Source organism: Brachionichthys hirsutus, chromosome 10, assembly GCF_040956055.1.
Source record: "Brachionichthys hirsutus isolate HB-005 chromosome 10, CSIRO-AGI_Bhir_v1, whole genome shotgun sequence".
NCBI classification, from domain to species: domain Eukaryota; kingdom Metazoa; phylum Chordata; class Actinopteri; order Lophiiformes; family Brachionichthyidae; genus Brachionichthys; species Brachionichthys hirsutus.
The window spans coordinates 10,987,339-11,003,556 of NC_090906.1; the positions used below are offsets into that span (position 1 = coordinate 10,987,339).

Here is a 16,218-nt window from a genome sequence, read left to right on the forward strand (position 1 = left end):
TGCGCTCGATGAAGTGCAAATCATGAGCTTAGTGTTAAACGGCTCAGTGGAGTGCACGTAAAGGAAAATGAGCGCTGGAGCTCTGACATCTGGTTCATCATTACAGCCTTCTTGTGAAGGCTCGGATATATATGGATCGTTATATGTCATTACTTTTTGTCAGATCTGGAGTTACACTGTGGCACAGAGTGAGACCTCTCTCCTACAGCCAGAGATGGTAACGCGTGCGGCGTGACGTCACTTCCTGTGAAGCTATTGGTTGAATGTTGCCTGAACATGGAAGCAGCTCGACGCTAGTCGTGCGAGTCTGTCCGCGGTGTGAAAGCGTTTTTAAGTGGATGACAAAAAGCTGCAGATTCAGGCGCTGCTCATTTTATTTTAAATATTCGTATTTAATATTTCCTGTTGCACTAGTCCAAGTCCAAAGTGAAAAAAGTATTTTATTTATTACTTGAATGTTCAAGCTACGCCACAGAAGTGCTCTGTTTAAGAGTTGAAATAAGCTGATTAAAATAAAAAATAATGGACATCCTGGATCCATTTTTCACTCGTCTTTATTGTTTTTTATGTGTTAAAGAAGTATTGGATCGGGACTCGGGACTCGGTATCGGTTCAAAATCAAATGACTCGGACTCGGAGTCAAAAAAAAACCTGAGACATCGAAACATCCCTAGTACCGGTAAGGTAATCACCATTAAATTGGTAGTAGAAGCTTCGATGTAGTAGTAGTAGTAGTAGTAAAGCTGGTTGCAGTAAAAGGTTGTAGTTCTGGGTAAAGTCCTCACTTTTACTCCATATTTGAAGGGGACACATTCTGTCATCAAACCGAAACACTGACTCTTGCCTCACCTACGGTTACCATGGTAACAGCGAGCGCTGGGCGATACTCCAAGCAAACAGTCCTTGGCCAGCCGATGCATCTGTAAAAAGTTGAACGAGAACAGCGTTTCATTAAGAAAAGCCATTTGGGAACAATTGGAAGTTGTGATTGATTTCTTTCTTCCACGTAATAGGCTCATGTCGAGTTACCTCGCCGAGAAGCTGGACGTTTGCACACAGTCTTCAGCGAGTCGCTCAAGCAGCTCATTCCGCGCCCCTCTCGTATTCTGGCTTCCAGAAGTCGTAAAGGCAGCGATGTGGAGTTAAACGCGTTTCATTGGGAGCAGCGGGAGGAAATACAGTCGAGGTGCAAAGGACGTAAACACTTATAATCACTGAGACCGTTAACGAGATGAAATTATGATGGATGGCTGAATGCACTTTAAATCAAGGCCCTTTGAATCCAGCAGGAACGGTGACCCCCCCCCCCCCCCCCCCCCCAACAATGAAAACCACTGAATAGAGGGTAATTGCTTTATTGAGATACTTTAAAAGGCTGTGAGAGAGAAATAATGACCATAACAAAATAGGATTTTACTTTATGAAAATCTTAGGCTTTATAATATAAAGATAAGTGATTAACCCTCCAGCGTTCCTGTCCTCCAGTTGAACAAACAGCTAAATGCGATCAGCGGTGCTGGGGGGGGGGGGGTTACTGGGGCAGAAGAGCGGCCTACGTTACTGAGCTGCGTTCAAAACTTTGTCTGCTCCATAAATCTCAACGTCCTGGTGTATTAATGTTTATTAAGCTGTGCTCCGCTGAACCGTTGCAGGAGTTTGTGATGCTTAATTGATGCTTAACTCTTGCCCACAAACGTTTACATAATAGCCACTTAGCTCGGATGGAGTCATTTGTACAAAACGTCAGAATGATGGTGCGTTTTACAGAGAGAATGGAGTCATGTCCTTTCTGACCATTTCAGAGTGATGTAATTGCTGCTATTAGACGTGCTCACCTGCAGCCGGCTGTAACGGATGAGTTTGTAGTTCCGGCGGAAGAAAAGTCAGATATTAAAGTTAATGGCGTGTGTGGTGACGCGCCAGGACACGGACCGCTTGTGGGCAGGGATTACGCTGGCATTATAGGTCCGCCTCCTCAGAGGATTGAACTTTAATTAAATGCGTTGCTCATTAACTCATCAGTGTTTGCACCTACAGTTAGCGGCCTTTTCATCTCGCCTCAATATTGTTCCCGAGGGGATTGTTGAGTGTAAATGAATAACCGGTGGCCGATGGGAGTCTGAACATTCCATTTCCTTCTTAGAAGAAGAATTCATTGTGTGTAAAGTAATATTTATCATTGATATATCATGTACTGAGGAATACCTGATAAATATTCATTCACGCCGCCCTGAGATTATGATTTAAGTGAATTGTTAACCGGGAAGATGGAATTGCACAACTAGTTAACATATTGTGATGTATTTCTTTATTTCTTCATTTTTTTTAAGTGGTTGAGATTGTAAATAGTCAGCTTTCAGTGAGAAATGATTCATTCTCACTGGATTTAATCAAAATCGATCTTATCTGCTGTTTCTAATCATTATTTCATTCTCGCTGATTGATGCTTTCATCGTTTACTGCCTGTATATTCTGGCGAAAGGATGGAACAGTTGGAGCCTCAGTGTAATTATTAAAGGTTTTTGTAATTCATTTCACGTTTTTCCTCCGTTGACTCAACCTTCCTCTCTCCGTTTCTGGCTGCAGGGCCGTCGTTGGCCACAAAGAGCCCTTGCCTGATGATAGCAAAGACAATATTACTATTTTCACCCGAATCCTAGACAGGCTGTTGGATGGATATGACAACAGGCTACGCCCCGGGCTGGGAGGTAAGCAGCGCTGCATGTCAAATAAAGCTCCACAGGTATGACTTTCACTCTGCTCAGTCTCTCTGCTCCTGCTCATGAAATAATTGCCATCAGTCACTATACTATAACACATTGCTAAAAATTGACCATTTCTTGTTTTTCTTTTTTTGTTGTTGTTGTTCATCTGACACTTTATTTAGGTCACTTTAGAAATATGTATAAACACATAGGAGCAAGTTCCAAAATACTTTGACCGCCCCCCGTCTAATCGATGAATCTATTCCAGCCCAAGCACTCCCATAAAGATCTGCAGCCTAGTGCAATTATGCACGTAGCAAAATATTGTGTGGCACAAATATCTGAAGGAAAAGAACAGCGAAGGGTTGACTGGGTTCAGAGATCATGACAAAAGAGTTAATGCCTCTAATGAACTGATACGGGGAGGCAGCTGAGGTTTCATTTCAATCAGCAGAGACAAGAGAAAAAGCAAATATTGCTGCCTATTATCACAGGTAATAGGTAAAAAAAAAAAGGGTATTTTGCCTAGACCCTTCAGGGAGATGACGACTGCAGAGTCTCTGCCCGAGCATGACTAAGATAAATTCCCTATTAGAGTCCAGACCCCAGTGGAAGTGGGGGCTGATGACACTGCTGGGACTGATGAGGCTGGTAAAATGATGAACTTGTAATGCAGCCGGGTTTGGGCCGCATATCAGCAGAATGAATGAGCCGAAGACAAAGTGAGAATTGTATATAAAAAGGCAGCAGAAAGACAATAGTCTCCTTTACTTAACTTTTGTGAGCGCTTCAGTCAGAAGGGATCAGTTTGGATATTTTATTGACATATCCACAATAAGGATGACATACTCTATGTAAAGTCTTTGCTGGTTAATCATGACAGACCTTAAAAATATGCTTCAGTTAACAAAAACTCTCTACAAATTAGGTTTACCCTCACTGCATATGGCTGATAACACTGCATTTTTGCAACGAGGCTCATTTTCATAGAAACAGTCTCATTTTGTGCCTAATGTTTCACTTAATTTAAATATGAGCAATCAGCAACAGAGCACTCAGATGCTATTTGCTTGGCAGCACAGACAGGAATACATTCACCTCATGCCTTAAAGTTGCATCATTATTTTTTGCATTATTTGTGCACGTTAAATGGTCTGCAAAGCCATTCAATCGTTGCATGAATTACTATTAGAATTATAAAATGTCATATCATTTTTTTTATCAATGTCATTATTCGATACTTTTGTTCTAACTTAAGAGAACATTCTGTGACTTTATTCCTTTTGAAAAACCTCCAACCTCTTTGGCAGCTGAAATCCTTTTCTTGCAACAGCCACCATTAAAATTGGGTTCTTTGTAACCCTATTTCCCGCCTGAGGATATTAGGGGACATAGTAGTACCTGAGACACACAGCAGCCAACGCAAAATCAATTCAGGCCAATTTGAGCCCAGAATCGTCTATGCCTTGGGTATTGTCTTTTGTTCAATTATGGCCCAATGGCAAATAAGCACATATGCCAGTCGAAATCCCTCCCCCGTGCCATGTCATCCGAATATTCGCCCTCAGAGGAGAAGAAGCCGCATAACTGCAAGCCCCAGATGCTCAAACAGGCTTTGCCATTTTTCAGTCAGCCAGCTGGAATGGTCATTTCTGCTCTACTGCTCGCCACTGAAGCCACGAGCGTCGCTTCCAGGCTGTAGACCCACCAGACAAATGAGCCGGACTCTGCGACGGCAACCAGAGACGAAGCAGGCGCAAGACATTAATGTCATATTCTGCTCGGTGCAAAGGTTCACATGTCCCAGGGCGAGGAGGCGGTTCCGTCTGAACGACTGAGCCTCTTTGTGCTGTAATAAACCTGTGGTGCAGTGAGACCTGGTAGAAAGAGCTATAATTAGAATGATTCTGATTGGTTAGAAAGAATCTGATTGCAAAGATTAGCATTATATTGGGGGGGGGAACAAGCCATTAGCGAGAATCCTTTTGTTCCATTTCAATTGAAGTGAATGCATCTTACATGCAGTCTACAAATGACCGAGACTATTTTCTAATTAGCTCAAGTCTACAGGCTCAGTCGACAAATATCATTTATTCAGTAACCTGCGATGAAGCGCTTGCCAAGTTCCACAGGAAGCCGTTTTCATCGCCCCCCCCCCCCCCCCCCCCCCTTGATGTCACTGATCTCGTTTTACACTGTCCCTCTTGCTAGGGTAGGAAAGCAAATGTTTGATGTCCAATAGTGCCCGCACCCTGACGCCTCTCGCTGTCATCCAACAGGAAACACGCTTTAAAAGTGTTTACCGAGGGAATGGCTTCATGCTTTTCAGAAGTGCATCATCTGATACGTTTCTGTGTCTGTTGAGAATCCAAGCAACGCTGCAAACAATCCAGATGCCCGACTGCAGCAGGAAAAGCCAGCATTTTGTGCTGCAGCTGCATCCACTGTCCTTTAATTTAGTTTGTCAAATATATGTAGTGATATGACAAGATGTTGTTCCTTGTTCTGCAAAAGACGGCTGCAAAAACCTTGCGAATATTAAAGGTTACCTTCTACCATTCGACCTGGAAGCAGACCCTCCAGTTGGCCAGTTCTCAATCAATGTCAGGGGCTTCCACATGTGCAAGAACCCGATTGCCAATCTTCCTCCTGTTTGTCCCTCCCCAGCCACCATCTTGCTGAGACACAGTCATGTGGGGCCGTCTCAGGCAAGCAGATCGGACAGAAACTGGGGAAAACCATTTCATTTCATTTTTGGCTTCTATTAGCGCTGCCCTATGCTCTTGTGCGTCATTGTAAACAAAACGGGGGCAACTCATTTTGTTACCCCGTCTGTGCCTGCCATGCAAACTGCTGACTTGGGTGTTGTGATAATCACATATTTGCGAGAGCTATTTGTGTCACAGGAATGATTAATGTGGGAGCAGATCGTCTTTCTCTGGGGGGGGGGGGGCTTTGCTAAAGGATTGGAGATTTCACCTGTGGGGTGGTCACTTAGAGCCGGGGCGCCGTTACAGACGAGGATCTATTCACTTTTAGAGAAAGGGCTCATCACTCCAGCCGTTGACCCTCTGGGAGAAGCCATTTGTCTCACTATTGGCCCGAGGGCCTGCTTTAAGGCCCAGAAGATCCATCCCAGCGTGGGGGGGGGGGCTGTTTTTGATCTGTCTTCACTTTCACATTATTTTTCCTTCTCTTACTGATGCATCCAAATTAATGAATTGTGTGGAAACTTGGAAAAAAAAGTCAGGATGGACTTCTATGTTTATTCCACTGCAAATGATTCTTTGTTGTCTTTTTATCGAAACCTTTCTTATTTCTGGCAAAATTATTTTAACATTTCTTGACGTACAAAATCATCACTCTACATGGACAGGTCCTTTCATTAAGATTGAGCCATTTTCTGTGTAGATTCACTGGTTACCTCTTCTATTATAGCAGCTCCTTTTTGCTGACGATGCGACCAGCATGGCAAAAGCCTGAAGCGAGGTGGAAATCAAATTTGTGATGGTCAGATATTGCGAAAGCTCAAATCCGATCAACGTCTGAAAATGTCAGATACGATCGCATCTGAATGCAATGCAGTCGTTTCTGACATTTTCAGATGCTGATTTGATCCTTTTTGCGAATATCAAGAACAATTCATCAATTGTTGTGAATCCATCACAATTAAAACGAAAAGCAGTCAATGAGCTTGCATTGTAACTCGGCATGCAATGATAGATACACAGCCGCAAAGGAGCACACAAAAAAAAACAGTTGTGTCTGATTCAGACTACATCGTTTCTAATGTGATTTTGATTGCAGAAAAATGGGTCCATTATTTGAAATACACAGACCTCCCCGTCCGGAATGCTGAACTCGCTCATTTTTCTTCCCGAGCCAGCGGTCCCGTAGGGGCAGCCACAACAACAAACAGTTTTGCAGCAGGCTAACTAAAATTATTTTGGGTCAAAGGGGATGTCTTCTCTCCAAAGATACAGACTGGCGGGCGGGGTGCTCGCTCAAAGCAGATTTTATAATGTGGTGGACAAAACCAGCCTGTGCCAAAATAATGCTCGTTTTACTGAACTAAAGCGTTTGTGAAGTTGCTCACAGCAACATTTTTTTTGGCCATGAAATTAAGGCTGAAAAAATAATCTCCACAGCCAAACATATTTGGGGTGCTAAAACCATTCCTGTATGGCAATTCTTGCATCATAATCTGAGGACATAGCTTTTGGTCTGGTGACGAAATGATGCACAAAGACGGCGAAAGTCCAGGTACTTATCCGTCCGCCGGAGCGCACGGTCTTGACTGAGCATGAATAAATCCTCAGTGTTTGAAGTGTTACTCTAACCCTTGATTGCAGCTGACTTGCCGTGTGAAGCAGCTTAGTTAAATGCAGGCAGCCTTTCCTCTCATGTACACAAACAATCGGCTTAGCAGAGACGGAGCAGCAGCGACGCTTTATTTTGTACGCAGACTGCACGGTAACGTTTCCTGGTCCTTGTTGTCTCTCCTCTCAGAGAGCGTAACAGAAGTGAGGACAAACATCTATGTGACGAGTTTTGGGCCGGTGTCGGACACAGACATGGTGAGTTGTTGCCTCCCTCTTTCTCTTTATCCTCTCTTTAAGTCTCTGTGGTTCATCAGACCCCAGGTCATTTGTCTGTTTTAATTTCAGGATGGTTCTCATTATAGTCAAGTTAATAATCTGCTGTGTCTAATAACTGTTTTTTCACCCTCATCATCGGACGTCTCATTCGTGGCGTCTCCGGATGAGAATGCTTTGGTCCCATCAGTAGAATACTTCCTTTACTGTGTTTTCTATAGATAAATATTTTGTTTTTGTTTTTTACATTCTGTCACTCAAGAATTCTCCTATTTGTCTCCACTTTACTTTTGCAATAGGTTACAAAACGCATGAAACCATGGCATTAAAAACATCTTTTTTTACACGCCAGGGACAGAAAACTGGCTCCAATTCAATTACATCCTCGCTGCACATCTAGGAAGATCATGTTTAATTGCTTCACTTTGGAATGTTTTCAATCAGGAAATAAAATAAACAGAGCGGATGGGCTGACCAAAATGAACAAAAGACAAAGCAATCAGCCAGCCCAGCCCACTCAGTCAGATCAAAACAGAGCATTCTGAACCGAACAGAGAGACGTCTTCAAAGTAGGGCTGTCCGACACAACAGAAAACAACAAGCATAAGAAGCAGCTCGAGTGTCGAGGTGGAGGAGAGTGGGGAATCAGCGCAAGTCATCAACACGTAAAAACGGGAGAGAGCACAGGACTATGAGACACGATGTAAGCAGCATCCAATCCGTAGAGGAAAGAATATGTAGCATATAGCAACCCAGCCGAATGACAAAATAAACTAAAGACATTTACAGCAACGCAAAATCCTCCAAATCAATTTAGGAAATGTGCTTAGTTGGAGCTAAGTTCTGGAGGAAGTCCATTTTGACGGCCTCCTTCCACCAGCGGATGCTGAAGACGGCGCAGATCGCGCTATGCAACATTTGACGTATTTGATTGTGCTGCTCTAATTGGCCACCTGGAGCAGTGGGTTGTTTCACCGGCTGAGCACTGAGCGTGCTGGACGGCCCGTAAGCTTCTTGGTCTCACTCCGTGGCTGCTTCGTCCCATCTCCTCACATGAAGGTCTCTGGTGTAAGTTTCTGTTTCGGGCTGTCGGACCCCAGGACCGAAGAACGGACTCGTGGTTCATGTTGGGATAGCGGTTAAGAGAAGGCAATGGGCAGCGTGTCCCTGCAGAGCCAGGCCATAATCAATAACTTATATATATTGATAAAATGCTGATCATTCACACACGACACTCTTACCTCTTGCAGCATTTTGCCACTGTTAATCTATTTAGTGTATAAGATTTCAAAAGCTGTCCACACAATTTAGAGCAGGCAGCCAGCATGATTAATTATCAATACATGATATCAATCAGCTTTGCATATTAGGAGCATTGAACCTGGACTTGAGGTAACTGGCAGGTGCTCTTGTAGCTCTGTTGACTATCTGTGTATGAATCTTCGTGTGCAGCCGTAAAATGAAGCAAGGTAAGAAACTGTTGAGATTGCAGAGGCTTATATTGTAAAACTGCAGTTTCCTCCATATTTAATTTCTTAATATAGTTTAGTTATCTTGACAGGAAGACTCTGTCAGCCTACTGCCAGCGCAGTGAGAAGCTGATCAGGCCCACTGGTGTGATGGATTATTGAACCCCACTGTGGACGCGTGGACCTGAGACTCTGATTGAGTGACAGATAGAATTTCTCGCTGGAGAGTCAGTCAAACTCCTAAAACCGGCGAACATTCAGGGGTTGCGTCACCCGCATGAGGAGGAAGTGCATACATTTTCTTCTTCCTAATCTCAAACATGCACACTCTACGAGATTTTAAAAAATGATGACGCCTCACGGACCGCAGGATATTCCTCGGATTACCGAGTCTCAGGGAGCAGCACGCAACCTGGTGTGATCTCTCCCGGGGAGGCCGATGTAAACACAATTGAGACTGACATGGTGCAGAAACTTGCTTTGGTGATGCTTTTCAATGAGAAGGCTGAGCAGGTCTGGATGAGAGATTGGACGGGGAGGCAAAGCGGAATGGGCTGTCTGCGCTGCAGGTTCAATTTCCGCTCTGTGATGGCTTTTGTGCTATTGCTCATAAAGTAGCGACATAATTATCCAGATTTAACCTCCTAAATATCCAATGCCCCAATGCGTCTCCAGGCAGTTTGGGATGTTTGAGGAGCGGGTCTGTAAATGCTTCATCGGTACCAAACGGTGTCGATGAAGACCACTCTTCTGCGGTTTTTCATCATAGAAATCCTGCAGCCTGAGCTCGGCTTAAGTGATTCAAAGCAAGATGCAAAGGAGGTACGAATAAAATGTCAAACAAAGTCCGAAAACAGGATATAAAACAACACAAAAAGGGCAAAGTGACCAAATAGAGATGCAAATGTTGCAGACACAACAAACAAAACGCTTTAGCCATTAATGACTAATTATAATCTACATAATACTGTATACTTGAGATTTTAAGATGAGTCTAACCCTTTATGGCATCATTTCTGCCACGTAATGTTGAACTTGCGTTGTGTGTAAATGCAAGTTCTTTCCCTTTTGACAGTAGACAGTGCTTGATCTTTTTTTCACCTTTAGGGTCTCTTAGGGTTCAATTCGAGGCTCTATCTTTTATTCTATTCACATGCTCCATTTGGCAAGCGTCATGAATCAATAGAAATGTCACAGAGTACAGTCAGGGGAACTCATGATGGCTGTGCAGGACGGAACAACCCGCCCGGGCTTTCGTCCCGATCAGTAAGAAAGGTCACGGCAGGTGTTTCCAGTCCACCGATCGTCCGGGTACGCTCACATCTTTGTCTGGTGATCGATGTATGAAAAGTAGCTGCAGACATTCTTACTGATCAAAGATTTGTCTTTTGTGTCTTCTGCTTTGTGTGACGTGTAGAACGAATGCTTTGGATTGGAAGACATCCACAGAGTTAGACAAAGGTCAGCCCTGGAGGAATGAGAATTGTAGGCTGCAGCAAAGAAATCGCTCCCGACTCGGGACTGTAATGAACGGTTCCGATTGTGGAAATGTGTGCCTGTTTCCAAATCAGGGGGCACTGGTTCTCCTTAAAAAGGGCCGATGTTTCAAACAGGGACGGGGCTGAACTTGCTTTACATTGTGTGATTTACTGGCTTTCGAGAGACTCTTGAGTTTACATTCAAGCCAATGAAGCCAACTAGCAGAGCAGGACGGTGTCGAGCCTTTTGTGTTTTATGGTTCGCCAGCTTCCAGGCTAGTGGGCTCAGAATGAGTCGGATCCGATCTCCGAGTGTGGAGCAGGACAGCCTCGGAGTGTTGAGCTCTGCAGCAAACGGTTCTGGGAAACAAAAGCATGGAGCAGTTTTCTAGGTCAGTTAAAGGGGAGGCAACGACTAATCCTGGAGGTATTTCAGAGGTGGAAAGAAGCGTTTTAAAAGCATTTCCTTTATGTGCTCAACAAAAGGAAGACTTTGTCTGAGACAATTTGCCAGAGTTTAGAAGATTGATATGGGGCAGCTATCCAGTCATTAAAATAAAGTGAGAGAAATCAGCTGCTAAGGGATCGCTTAACTTTGTTTACTTCCTGTTGCCATTACATCGGTGCTTTATCAAACCAGCTTTATTTCTCTCCAGATTCTTTAATGAGCCTTTGCTAAACCATTTTTAATCAGCTTTATGCTCTACATAAACTAATGCGCCATCGTCGATGTCACGGCTCCGATTGATGCAATGCAGGAAATGAACCTCCCCGGTTCTCTCCTCGCTCCAAGGTAAAGCATCAGCCGCTTGTTTCATGAAAAACGGACAAGCAACATGAATTAATGAGCTCGGTGCTGTAAAGCTATTTAGAAAGTTGAGACTGCGTTTTATGTTGGGTGAGAGCGAGACAGCACCGGAGGATTAGAGGATGGAGATAACCATATGGCTGTGTTGGATGGGGAGGGCGAGAGGAAGCCTCTCATATGCTGGAGCACTGCATTGCGCTGCGGGGGTGTTGTTTGGTGCATTCCGTGGAGGTTGCTGTGAATTCAACATCAAATAACCTCCAATAAACACTGAATATTGATAATGGTATATTGAATATTTAGATAGCAACAACACAAAGGGTCTACAGCCATGACTGCAGGTCTGTCTGGCTGCACCTGCGGGGGGGGGGGGGCTTTGAACTTGTGATGTGCTGTGAGCATACACATGCAGTGCTAACATGCTAACTTGTGCATATGTACATTGTGGTCCCCATCTGATTTGGGTGGGTTAGCAAGCAAACAGCATTGCTACATTTGGTGAGGAATAGCGCTCCTTTAATTTGTTGGAATTCCTCCTCTGGGTTTCCTAGCAACCTATTAATCCCTTTTTATATATATATATATATTTCTCATTGTGAAACCACACTGGAGGTTTGTCTGGCCGCCACTGAGGAATGTGTAACATAACTACTTGCAGAAACTATTAAATCTCTGATTTCTCTAGACAGAGGACATTTTACACCCGAGGCATCCCGTACTTTATGTCATGTAAATCCAGTGGTCCAATTACCCAGCTCTGTAGTGTCCCAGAAATGTCTGCTTCTCACTCGCCCTGAGGGCTACTCGCTCAAGCCTTCACTTGAACCCCAATACGCTACATCTGCCTTTAGCGTCCCACTATCGCCGCAGAGGGGAAGCTAACTGTATAATCGGAGTGAAACTGGGATATTAGGCCAATAACAAGGCACACTGTTGAATGTCGCGTCTGACTTGGAAGGATTTCTGCAGTGTCACTCCAAAACCCAGAATGTGAGTTTGCAACCTTGATGCTGATCCCTCGTAAGGAGGATGCGTTTCTCTATCGCAAGCCCTCCTCCGTTTGTTGCTGAATTCTCCTCTCTCTCTTTTGTTCGTAACGTCGCAGCACATTTGTGAGGTTTGACAGTTCCGCTCAGGTGTAATGGGAAGCGATTCAGGCTGTCACAGGTACTGGCCTGACGTTCGCATTCTCAGCCACGTCATTGATGGCCTGATCTCAGCAGGGTTTCTGACTCTCTAGGAGTAAACACTTCAGGAGCATCTGATCAGGTGTTTTGTCAGAATACAGCCACGTGCTTAAAATTCAGGAAGCTTCTGTCCAAAATGCCTGAGTGGTTCGCCGCCTTCTGACGAGACAGATGGGAGGTTTGTGCTACAAATGTTTGGAGGGGCCACTCCCCCCCCCCCCCCGTTCTGCATGAATCAATTCAACCTTGTTCAAAGTCCAATTAAACCCAGAATTTTAAGATGTGACCCAGATTTTCAGAACCTTTCAGAATACAAAAAAAAAAAAAAAAGATTATACTCCCAATAGGGCTTAATTACTTTCCATTTGTTACAGAGGTCGTGTTGTTCCCCATCTCACAGTGTGATTCATGTACAGGGCAGAAACAACCTGAAAGCAGAGCTGCTTCACTCTGGTTGTCACAGCAACCATTATGAAAAAGGCAGCTGCTGTTATTGAGACCTTTGAAGATCTGATATGAACATGACAGCCCAGTGATGGGAAGTTACTTTTTCAGTTTGGAGCCACCTGTTGTTTTGACCCCGGGGCCAACATGGTAATTTGCTGATCTTTACAGAGGAGATTAAGAAGCATATATTGCAAATGGAATGGCTCATCCATCGGTGCCGCAGCTTTTGCAGTTCTTTTTTAACTTCTCTTGTCATTTTTGCTTTATTCTTTCATGGTAACTACCAAAACATATGGTCTCATACGAATAAACATAAAAAATAATAATAATAATGTCATGTTTTCCACCTTGTTTATTGTCAACATCATGAGGAACAATTTGTAATTCATACATATCTGCAGTTTTGTTTTATTTGTTTTCCCTACAATAAGAACGCACGAATGAAAGGTCATGTTTTTTGTGGACAACTTAAAGCAGCTCAGACAGACTGTGGAATTTGTCCAATTGAAACTGAATTAATTCCGCCAAATAAATTTGGGGACCGAGCCATATTTCCTTCTTCATTTATATTGTCAATATGTATTAGGTTTCTGACTCCTTTATGGTCATTGCAGGCATCTGACCTATTAATTGATTGATATTCACATCCTGTGGGCAGAGATGCTGCCTGTTTTGGTCGTGCACGGCAGATTACAATGTGAAGTGTCGGTTAATTCAATGCGCATCTGTCATTTCTTCTTTAAAACGAGCCACTCCTGTTTGTTTTCCTGAAAGCAGCTCGCCACAGTCGCCATTTAAAAGTGTCTTAAATATTGAAAATGCATTATGTTTTTAGTGGCAGTTTTATTTTTTTTTGCCAATTAAATATTTGTAGGACTGAATGTAGTGTGTGAAGTGCAGCACAATAAAGCGCTGGAGCAGGTTCACGCCTCAGAGCTACAGAAACTGGAAGGCAGTAAAGGTAATTGGGGTTGGTACGGGTTTCACAGCTCATTGCTAGTCTTACACAGGTTTTATTCCCAGTAGGCGAACAGCATGTAAGAAGCAAAGCAAGGTGGGATAATTGATCATCTGAGAGCAGGGCGGACTACTAATAAAGACATTTGTCAAATCCTTCGCTAATCTTTACAATGCTCACAGTGTGAAGATCAGAAACGCCGTTGGAATGGCTGCTCCGTCTCTGCAATGTGTGATGATGATGATGAATATATTTATTAGATAGAATGTTAGAGTACAAGTACAGTCACACAGTAGCATGTATAACAGTAAAAATAAAGTCTAACATCCTGTCTAAGAGGAGCATTTCAAAAAAGCCCTTGCGGTCTTGTTTCCGTTGAAAGTCCTTAGTACATAAATCATCGACATTTAACAAAACAAATTTAACAATACAAATAAAAATAAAAACAATATTAAATCGCTCAATTGATGCAAAATAACAATAGAAAAATTAAAATAATTTTACACCACATATGCAAACTAACAATAAATCTAAAATAAATTAGCCCACAGATGCAAAATGGCAATGAATGACAATAAATTATAATAATAATAATTAATAAATAATAGTCTGTGTCACAAATATATAATGAGGATATTGCTGGTCTCCTGGGTTCAACCAAAATCATGACATTATGGCATGCATCACATGTGACATCTCTGCACATTAATTGGGGAAATAACCCTGCAGCATGATGTCATATCTCCTCAGGAGCTCTAACTCAAACCCATCAAGATAATATTCCTGAGCAGAAATAAGGGGAAAAAAATAGATTTCCAGTAGGGATGACTACGATTATCAAATAATCATAATGTTGTTTTATCTTTAAAAGAAAAAAATATAATATATGAGATTCGGTTTGTCATTAAATCATTATTTACCCTTGTTTTACCAGCACATGGGAGTAATGTAATGAGACTTCCAACAGGTGGCGCTAATGCACATGCGGGCTGTTTGCAACCGTTATTAACAAAAGGAGAAGAACAAGTTATTATTAAAAGGCACCGGTAAAGTTCCGCAGCAGAACGGGAGAAATGTGCGACAGCTGTCAAAAGGTTTGCCGTTAACTTCTGTAAGAAGATCCGGCAAAGTGAGATGTGATGTCAGCCCTGCCAGGGATAACTAGATCATCACATGTCAACTCTGTGCAATCATCTGAGAGCACAGCAGCCAGCAGTAGGAAGGTCCAAGAAATGTTCTGTGGAAGTAAGTTGGATGTTAGAACAAACAGCCCTGATATCAAAGATGGTAGATAAAGGCGTGCGTCCTGCCAGCTTCGGATGTGAAGGTGAAGATTTTCCATTTTTCACTGGAGTTTGTTGAGCCTGAGTTTACAGAACCATCCTGAAGCTAAACTCGCCGTGCAGACAGAGGTGTGCAATCTCCTCTCAAGCAGCTTCGACTGTGTGGGAAAAGGTGAAGCTAAAAAACCAAACGCCCACAAAGTGATGCTGCATCTGGGCGCTGCCATCTCAGCGCCCTGCAGGGAGGATTACGAGGAAACGACACGCAATGCACAAACGTGCACACCCCTTCACATCGGTCCCATCAACTGGTGAAAAAAACAAACAAACAAAACAGATCATCCCAGAATGGGGAAAAGGCTCCGTCTTCATCCCTAACATGACATGCCCATCTTTTTAAATAAGAATGTGGAATAGGCTAGAGGCCTGAGGACAGACTTTATGAAGACGGACGTTTTAAAAATGAATGTGTGCAGAATCGTTTTCTAAATCAGCGTCAGTGTTGTTTTGGCTCGGCTGAGGCCGGCACACATTTTCCCTGGCGTATTCTAAAAGATTGATGCTGTATTGATAAACAGCCATAGAAGGCATTTCGCTTCATTTGGCCATGCCGTTGAAGGATAACGCCGTTAGCTTCGTTCAGGCCGGGAGAATCGGGGCCGTGTTTGTCTTCAGCATGCTGATCTCAGTATCAGCCGGAACAATTAAAAGGCGGCATGGTGGAAAGCGCGGCGTCCTCTTTGCGCTTGTGCGTGGGTGACTCCTAGAAACCGGTTCATGCATTCATCTCCAACAGATTACGCGACTCTAACGCTGTATTTGCAGGATTATCCGAGCCATCGGTGGGACAGCTGCAGCTCTGTACATGTAAGCCACTCTGTTTACAAGTACACAAATATTTGAACATATTCATTCAGTGCTGGAATCACTTCATTGGCTCCCACTTCAATACGGAATCACCTTCAAAGTGCTGGTTTGTGGTCTATAAAGCATTGCTGGTTTGTTTTATCTGTAGTCTCTGACTACTCTGACCCGCTTACTTGTTATAGCCGCTCAGGTCAGCAGGTGAAAGTGTTAGTATTAAATCTAAGGCAGGTGAGGATGTCGTTCGTGGTCCTGCTCTATGGAACAAATTGTCTGCTGATCCGAGGTCAATCAGTCTTTTCACCTTCAGAAACAGACTCATAACTTCATTCATTCATCTTCTTTACCGCTTTGTCCTTTACTGGGTCGTGCTGGAGCCTATCCCAGCAGTCTATGGGCAAGACGCGGGGTACACCCTGGACAA

At 43.4% G+C, this 16,218-nt stretch overlaps 1 protein-coding gene across 1 annotated transcript in view; it reads left to right on the forward strand.

Annotated features, from left to right (window-relative positions):
- Window positions 1-2,483: 2,483 nt before the first annotated feature.
- The window catches only part of LOC137900313 (gamma-aminobutyric acid receptor subunit alpha-3-like), a 32,643-nt gene continuing 18,908 nt past the window's right edge, over window positions 2,484-16,218 (forward strand). The window contains exons 1-3 of the mRNA XM_068744377.1: window positions 2,484-2,491; window positions 2,587-2,708; window positions 7,215-7,282. Of these exons, the coding sequence (XP_068600478.1) occupies window positions 2,484-2,491; window positions 2,587-2,708; window positions 7,215-7,282 (198 nt within the window). The remainder of the gene's footprint in view (window positions 2,492-2,586; window positions 2,709-7,214; window positions 7,283-16,218) is intronic.